Source organism: Vairimorpha ceranae (genome assembly GCF_000988165.1).
Source record: "Vairimorpha ceranae strain PA08 1199 chromosome Unknown NODE_121, whole genome shotgun sequence".
Lineage (NCBI taxonomy): Eukaryota > Fungi > Microsporidia > Nosematidae > Vairimorpha > Vairimorpha ceranae.
Genome location: NW_020169416.1, coordinates 1 through 9117, shown reverse-complemented (window position 1 = coordinate 9117; position 9117 = coordinate 1). Strand labels below are relative to the sequence as shown.

At 28.8% G+C, this 9117-nt stretch overlaps 4 protein-coding genes across 4 annotated transcripts; all 4 read right to left on the bottom strand.

Moving 5' to 3' along the window:
* Positions 1–516: 516 nt before the first annotated feature.
* Positions 517–717, bottom strand: AAJ76_1210008401 (hypothetical protein; the record flags this gene model as incomplete). Its single annotated transcript, XM_024473892.1, has 1 exon — positions 517–717. The coding sequence occupies one exon, from the start codon at positions 715–717 to the stop codon at positions 517–519; it is 201 nt and encodes a 66-aa protein (XP_024329828.1).
* A 4780-nt stretch (positions 718–5497) lies between these two features.
* AAJ76_1210003438 (hypothetical protein) lies at positions 5498–5680 on the bottom strand (the record flags this gene model as incomplete). Its single annotated transcript, XM_024473891.1, has 1 exon — positions 5498–5680. The coding sequence occupies one exon, from the start codon at positions 5678–5680 to the stop codon at positions 5498–5500; it is 183 nt and encodes a 60-aa protein (XP_024329827.1).
* A 2099-nt stretch (positions 5681–7779) lies between these two features.
* Positions 7780–7908, bottom strand: AAJ76_1210001210 (hypothetical protein; the record flags this gene model as incomplete). The annotated part of the gene is made up of 1 exon (XM_024473889.1): positions 7780–7908. One exon carries the CDS (start codon positions 7906–7908, stop codon positions 7780–7782), a length of 129 nt encoding a protein of 42 aa, XP_024329826.1.
* Positions 7909–8752: 844 nt separating this feature from the next.
* On the bottom strand, positions 8753–9117 carry AAJ76_1210003 (endonuclease reverse transcriptase; the record flags this gene model as incomplete). Its single annotated transcript, XM_024473890.1, has 1 exon — positions 8753–9117. A coding segment is annotated over one exon (365 nt), but the record flags the coding sequence as incomplete, so codon positions are not given.

Sequence of the window (9117 nt, the reverse complement as noted above, 5' to 3'; positions counted from 1 at the left end):
ATAATAATAAAAAAATTTTGTCATACAAAAATTCGGTTTTCTTTAATTTTTTTTCTATTATCACTACACTCTTTTCTGTATTCTGGGGCAGATATTAGACCAGGTGTTTTTTAGGGCAGATATTAGACCAGGTCCAAAACTCCAATAAATTATTAAATAAAAATGTGAGTAGTCTTAAAGCCTGCGAGGAACAGACTGCAATATAAAATCTTAAGCTCATTAGATTATTGCTTTAAGATTTGTTGCATTTCTTTGTAGCACGTCAACAAGACAGCAGGTTTTCAGTCTGGTTCGTATGTGCTCCTTGAGCATCAACAAACCCAACAGAGCGGTTTACCACTTCATGGCAAGATCCAAATTTAACAACGGGCCCAGGTTAAGATGGATAACCATCAATAACAATGATATATCCGGGTGCAACAAGTTCTTCGAACATGTCTAGTATAGTCGAAACTTTTCTGTTAAGAACAAGCTTCAGAACAAAGTTCCTACAGTTTGTTCCTTCTATACCTCCCACTAACCATTGTAAATTAGGTTAGATATTAACTCCCCATTACAGATAGCAGTTTCGTCAAACTGCACCCCAATACCTTCTCCACCCACTTTAACCATTTCTGTTTCTTGTTTAGAAATTACTTGCAAAATCAAATCTTTGATTTTAATGTAAGTGTTCTCCGAACAATCGCAGAAATCAATGACCCGGCTAGGGTATGTCATATACCCAGCAATACTTTCCCCCAAGAATTTTTACAAATTTTAAATTCGGGGAGGCCATTTAGACTCCTTCTTTAGGCTTGCCTTTAATCTGCATGTCTTAGAAAAGCGTGTAAGAATACCCGTCTATATACGTTGCAGCCACCATAATCCTCATTCTGTTATCACATCTCACACAATTTATTTCTTTTTTCATAATATTAATTTTTAAAAAAATTCTATTGTCTTGGTATTTTCCAGAAAAAATTCTTCACCATATTTAAAGCTCAAAATTTTCTTCTTAAGATTTTATAATAGGGGTAAAAAAATAATTCTTTTTTTTACCTTTACTCCATCTTTCCTTCCCCCCTCCGAATAACTACGTTCGCTTAAAAAAAAAATTGTAGGTAGTAGTTATTCGGAGGTGGGTGAAAATATGGAGTAGCGCAATAAAAGCAGCATCTTCATTCGAACTTATTAGGAATTTTCGAATTGTGCCCGAGGCGCTTATTTATATGGCAAACTCTAAAAGTTTGTTCATCTTTGATTGAATTCCATCCAAACAATGATGTTAAAATTTCGCTTTCATCTGCTTATATAATTAAGTCCAATTCTGTTTCTCTCATAAATGTAAGTTTTTAAAAATTAATATGATTTAACAGATCCTTTTACTCCCCCCGGCGAGGGACTGGGAAGACCTGGTCTAAAACTATTTAAAAGTTAATTTATTTACATTTTTTAGTGAAAATTGTTCGTTTATAGAAATGAAATTAAAATTAAAGTTTTTAAGTTTTTTCTTTCTATAAACTTTAATCTTAATTTTTTTTGGGGGATAAAAAATAAATATTTCGTAGATGTGCTTTTTGGTGCAACTCGTGTTCTTTAACCCGAAATTTTAAAATTGTTTTTTACCCCATTTTTCTTTTTTTTGATGGTACGCAGTTTGCACCTGAAGATCAAAAGAAGGGACAGATAATTTGAAAAGTAACGAATCAATAGTAGTAGCAACTATGAGAAAAATTTAAATTAAATAAACAGTCTAGTAGAATTAATTTTAAACTGTAATCGTTTTTTTAATACAGAACAATGAAGGCCATCGCTTTATCTAAAAATCAAGTTAAAAATAATGCAGCTTTAAAAAATTTAAAAGATAGATATACTTAAGATTAATGTGCCGAAAAAATACAAGACAATATTTTGGCCTTTTTATACAAATTTTCTTAAAAAACTTAATTTCTAATAGTTGTATTTATCCCGATTTATGTGCTTTCTTGGGATCGGGATGTTTGCTTTTCTAGTACAACTTGCCTAAATTTATTTTATACCTTTTACATGTTTATTTTTTGATTTTTTTAACCTACATTTTCCCTGAAAACAAAAATGTAGGCAAGTTACGCCAGAAGGTCCTAAAATCTTTGGGGTTATATTCACCCAAAAAAACATGTTTTTTAATGACCTTCCAAAATATATTTTTTACCTTTATTTTTATGAGTCTGCACAAAGAGGAAGTGTATGATGAAATATTGAATAGATTTAGAGACTTGATTATAGAAAAAGTCTCCTTAAATGTAACAAAGCTATTAAATTAAGTACAAATAATAAGATTATATGCAAAATAAGCCGTGTAAATCTAGATACAGTATTTATAAAAATACAATTTTTTCGTCTATAAAATTTCTGTTTTGAATTATATAAAGGTTTTAAATTTGTTTTTAAATAATGTACCATTAAATTTAATAAGTGTTATTAGTGGTATTTCAAAATAGAAATTATCTGTTTTTTTAAACAAGCATAATAATGCGAGAATTTTTATAAAATATTTGCAGACTTTCCCTTAGAGGAAATGATAATGTTGTGGAAACAGACGAAAGCAAGTTTGAAAAGAGAAAATATAACAGAGGCCAAAGAGCTGAGAGTGTGTAAGAATTGGGGCAGTAGATCGAGTTAGCAGAAAGATTTTTGTAACGCCCGTCAGATTGCGCAATAAGTTGAAACTGTAAAATATTATTTATAGATATATTAAAGTTGATACAATAATTTATTCGAATTGCTTGAAAAGTTATAGTGATTTAGGTAAATATTTTACAAAACATATAACTGTGAATCATTCTAAAGGGTTTGTTAATACTTCAAACAACGTAATGGTATATACAAACACCATTGAGGGGAACTGGACAGGTATGAAAGGAATTTACCTTACGGGTGTAGAACTTTGTCTTTAATTCGATTATATTTATTTAGATTTATGGTAATATGTAACGAAAATCAGAATAAACCCTTAAAGCTCATAGAAATTACTTTAGAATATGATTTTTAATAAAAAAATTGTTTAATTAATTTGTTTTTTGGTTTTGTTATTTAAAAATACAGGTAAAAATCTTATTTTTAAAGGTCATTAAAAACATGTTCTTTTGAGTAAATGCCACCAATCTTTGGTCTCAGTTAAAGCATGAAGAAAGAAAAGGGTTGGGTGTAATTACTTCTTATGTTCAAATTTTTAAAAAAGTTTGTGTTTAGGTACTTTTGATGTAAGTCACATAAAATACCCTAAATAGGAAAGATTTGGCTAAAAGTAATCGAATATTTATTTAAAACTAAAGTTTCCACACTTTTTTACAAGATAGCTAGCCAAATACACATGGCTGAGTTTAGCACCGTCCTACATGCTAAGTACTTATATACTGCCATAAACTTTTTATTAATAGGAACATTGGGGCTACTTATAAGGCAATTTAAAAAAAACTATTTTCTTTTTCTACATTTATAGTCTTAACATTTATAAATGTAACCAACAACGTACTCAGAAGCATTTGTAAGTTTACTAATATTATTACAGCATTAAGTACATTCTTTTATTTCTTTAAATAAATTTTGCTGTATGCAATATTTAAGTGAATCTTTTGCTGTTTTAAAAATAATGTCAAAAGTTTTTTTTGGAATATCTTTATTATCTCTCATTTATGGTTAAAAAATAAAACAAGTCTTCAAGAGCGCATTTCCGACCATTACATATGGCCAAAAATACGTCCTTGCCTCAATGACTGCCAGTATCTTACCAAAATCACCATTTGATTTGCTCAAACCCTCATTTCAATAAGATTGACGATTTATCTTTAAATGGGCTTTACTTCTAGAATGTTTCTAAACCTTTCCTTTGTCTTAAGTGATTGAGTTTTTAAACATTTTATATTCATTACAAACTTACCAGTTAACACACATGGTAATTAAAAAGCAAAACTGTTTGCAAACACCATAAAGACAATTCTGAAAAAAAATGTTTTTTTCTGCAATTTTTGTACTGTTATTTCCATAGAAAGCACTGATTTTTTCACAAACACACGTTTGTGACCATTTCCTGTATCTTTAAGACGAAATAAGTTTATCCATCAAGATGAACAGCTTGCTTTTTTTTCAAACGATCTTGTTGTATTTGCTACTATCTACTGTCGTATCGTCGCCTTTACGAATTTTTACGATAATATTGTGTTCTTACTGCTAACTAATAGAAAACTTCATAAAGGTTATTAATATTTTTGTTAAATAGATTATATAAATTTAAAACACATTGATTAGTAAAAATAGTCTAAATGGGGCAGGAAATACTCAGAAATTGTTTAAAGTATTCAGTTCTCTCCAGGCGACGTCAAAGTTTAAAATGAAGTTAGTAACGGGTCCGTTATACAATGCCATCCCGATGTGATTATGAGAAGTATGTATAACAGACCCGTTTTTTAAAAATACTTTTAAAATAAACAATAGAACAATTTTATGTTATGGATAATCATAACATTTAAGTTCTAAATTTATTGGTACATTCTAAATGGTCACATTTCTACAAACCAATGAATGTGCCTGATAATTGTAATGATTGGTGTAAACAAAGAATGTTTTGATTTAAACAAAACTTTAAATATAAATAGCGCCGCAAAAAATAATGAATGCAAAAAAAATTAATTTAATAAAAGTATTTTTAAATTTAAGAGCTTAATTGGGCGCAGGGCCGTATTTTCGGACATTTTCAATGGTGGATCTTTATAATAATAGGATAAAAAAATTATAATATTAATGATTTAATAGATAAATTACTATATCCAGCCAAACCTTTCCTATATGGTCAGATTCACACAGTTTTAATTCGTAATATCTAAAAGTAAACTCTTTCAAAAAAAAACTAATATTACTTTTAACAACACCACCGTGCCTTTTTCATCCATATTTTATCTGCGACCAGAGATTTTTAATATTGTTAGTATGAAACCTTTGTGCATTTCTAAATCCAATACTATGATTCACAATTTGATGGGAGCAAAAAGAATTTTTTGTTTCCGATGGATAACTAGGATGACTATCTGTAATTATCAAACTTCCCATTAAAACATGTTCTTGTATCAAAGTCGTAATCGTTTCAATTTTTTTGCTTGGAACAATCTTTATAATCATTCTGCCAGCTCCTCTCCGATTAAACCCACTAACCAGGCCAATCCTCGTTTATTATCATATAAATTGGACGGAAGCATATATAATTTGCCTTTATATATGACAGTTTCATCTATTTGAACACCACATTTCTCAACCAATTTAAGAGGCTTTCATAACGTTCAACTTTGGCTTCAATAAAATTATAAATTTTCGATTTCAACTTTTGACACGTAAATTTAGAAATTTCAAAGTCATTCATTGTACAATTAAAGCAATCTCGTGCTAAAAATCTAAATTTCTAAAATTTTCAATTAATTTCAAATTTTGGAGTTTTCAAATAGCATCCATCAAAAACAGCAGACTTACTTATACATCAATAGTAAGTTCATTTATATACAAACCCATCAGTATAGTCCGCGTCTTTTGTCATTTTTTGATATGTTTTGGCATTGCTACATGCAATAATTTTGCTAATTAAATTGTTTTCTATTAAATAATTACTAGAATCCTCACAGTTGTCAAAAATATTGCTCCTTACATTTTTTGGAACATTGTCACACGCTTTCATAGGGGTTTAAAAAATTTAAAAAAATCTTTAGGGCCGTATTTTCGAATATATTTTATGTCCGAAAATACGGCCTTGATGATGAGCCCTTGATTGAGTACTACCCTATAAATGACGATCTGCCACCCATTTCTGACACTTTAGATAAAATTATCAGAGCCGATAAAACACAAGATTGTGTGTTATGATTTAGGAAAAATAAATTAAAAACAAAATGTTGTACCAATTATGGGATTATTAGCATTTTTTCTTCCCTAGGATTAAAAAGTGCCGGAGATATTTTTTATTTTAAAAATTTGTTTCAACACAACCTTTATGAGTCTAGATTAATTTAAAACAAACTTGATTAAAGTGACGGCATTTAAATTAATATCATATTTGAGGCAAAACAATTTACTGATTAGTGGTCGTGTATGTATAACTTGTTTAATAATGTAAAAAGTGGTATTTTATAGTGAGGTAAAAAAAAATTGCTTGGTATTGTGGCAATGTCAATTGTGTAGATTTTAAAAAGAAAATTTAAATAAGAAGGAAGATTTTTTTCGAAGACTTTAACATTCCGATAACTTGTGTTGTTAAAGTACTATTTCGACGGTCCTATAATTAGTCTAAGAATTCAATTGAAAGTAATTTGGCAAAAATTTGAGGACTTTTAAAAAAATTATTGATAATTTTCTAGATTTGTTTGACACTAAGGATCAATGTACTGATAAGTTATGCGGATGTGATAAAATAATTCTGGTTGATGAAACTGCTTTCAATTTTAAAACCAAAAGCCACAGAGGAAGAACTTCAGTAAATAAAATCGACACTCTGTGTATAGTTGGGGTAACAACAACTATATCTAGAGCATTGTTGTGTTGTTTAAAATAAAAAGGCAAGTACAATCATACCTATAATTTGTGATAATACTGAAATTGTAGTATCATATACACCGATGAACATAAACTATTTAGTTCTTAAATAACCTGAAATTTTTAATAGCACGGTTGTCATAAACACCAATTTGTTAATTCTTAATTTGGTATTGTTGTATACTGCTTTTTCTACAAAATAAAAAATTTATTGTTTTTATTTTGAAATTTTCTAGGAAAAAAATTATTATAAATAAATTTTTTTAAAAGTAAAAGAAGAGTACTGAGGATGATTGGGGAAAACAAAGATAACTTTTGTAAAAACTTCAAAACGCATTTAAATAAAAGTTTTTATATTAGAAATATTACTGGGTGGTATCTGCCCACCGGGAAAGTTTCTCCGGTCTACCACGGGTATAAACACACAAGTAGTCAAATTTTTTAATAATGAGTTAAATTTATCTATAAAATGTAGTAAGAGGGTTTTGACATGTAAACGTCATAAATTTTTATATGAATTTTGATAATAGAGAAACAAAATTTTTCATAATATGGCATTTATTAATGATTAATTACCTTATTTTGGTTTTCAGTTGTATATATTATTTTTACATTCTAAACAAACAATTTTTAAAATATTTTTGATAGAAGTATTAGGGCTATTTTTTTAATTTAAATAAAATTTTTACAAATATTTTTTCCCCCTTGAAGGAAAAAGTGCCGGTGATCCGTAATTTAAATTACATTTTTCGAAGCCAGGTAAATCCTAATTGCCATTATACTACCGCCAAATATTACACAAATTTGCTAAGTATTTCTACATATTGAAAACCGAGTATATTAATTTGTTCTTTTTTATATAAACCGAAAAAAAATTTATTTATTAGGGAATACCTGATTTTTAAAAAACAACAAAACCGTAATGCCCATGTGATACTTTAAGGAATTAAAAGGTTCTTTTTTAATTAAAAAAACATTAAATTTCTAAAATTGTTGTAGTACTTAAATCAAAAAGATAGAAATACTCGGCACTACTTCATCTTCCCACTCACCCCTCTTACTTTTTCAAAAAAATATCCTATTTTTTAAAAAAATGATTGGCTAAAAAAACAATATTTAAACATTTTAGAACCTATTTCAGAAAAGACAACAAGTTAAGAAAAGATTGAGCAAAGAATTTTTTAGCCAAAATGCCTTTTTCTGAACAAAACTGGCGTGCTTGCCAGAAATTGTGCCTATGGCAAGAAATTATTCAATGATGCTACAAGAAGGCTCGTAAATTCCTGAATAAGGAGCATTTTTGTTACAATAAGTTTTATTTGTATAGATGTTTCGGTGATTAAAAGGCGTGTGGCGATTCGAACAATTTTTATTCATATCTTTTAATTAATTTTCTTATTTATATTTATGTTTAACCAATAAACATAATTGTTTTAAGAAATGAATCAATACATAAATTAAATCACTAATATGTGACGTTTTAAAAAAATAAATCTAAAAATTATAAAACTGTAAAAATATCTATTTTACAATTATAAAACAACTTTTTTAATAAATTGTGCTTCTTTTTACATAACTTATTAACACAATTAACATTTTATTTGTGCTAATCTTGATTTTCTCTTTACAAAATTGGCATCCATTAAGTTCACTGTCTAAGGCAATAGATAGGTTGTGTATTAATTCTCATTGTAAATGATAGTTTCGTCAAACTGCACCTCAATACCTTCTCTATCTATTTTAACTTATTTCTGGCTCTTGTTCAGAAATTACTTACTAGACCAGGCCTTTGATCTTGCAAGTAAGTATTTTCTAAACAATCGCAGAAATCAATGACCCGAGACAGAATATAATCATATACCCAGCAATACATCCCCTTAGAACTTTTACAAACTTTATATTTAAGAGCTTATTTTTGACCCCTTCTTTGGGCTTGCTTTGATTTGCATTCCTTAGAAGAGCATCTGTAAGCATACTCGTCTATATACGTGGTAGCCACTATAATCCCCACTCTTACACAACATTTTACACAAAAAAATTCTTTTTCAATTAAATTGTATCTCGAAAAAAAAATCTAGAGTCTTGGAATTCTTAAAAAATATAACATCGTTGAATTTAAAATTTTCTCTTTTAGATTTTCCGTAATAGGGGGTAAATTTTTTTTTTACCTTTACTTCATCTTTCCACCCCCTCCGAATAACTACGCTCACTTTTAAAAATTCTATACGTAGTTATTCGAAGAAGTGGGTGTAAAGATGAAGTAGCGCCCTCTAAGAGATACTTGATCTAATTTAATAGACCCAGTCTTACTATTCTTCAGCCATTGCCAAAACTCTCTTGATCGATTTCTCTTGAAGAACTCGATTCCTCTTAAAGCCCAGAGTTTCAATCTATCTTTCTGAATCAACTTCTTAGTCTTTTTTGCCCTTTCTTTGAAATACTCAAATCTTGTTGAGTTAATCTCATTATAGTTTTTCATAGCAGCCTTTGCTGCTAGACGCTTTTGTTTGAAGACCTTAACATGTCTCCACCTCATTGGAAGTCCTCTAAGGACTTTTCTTGTTCTGTATATCTTTAAAGATATAC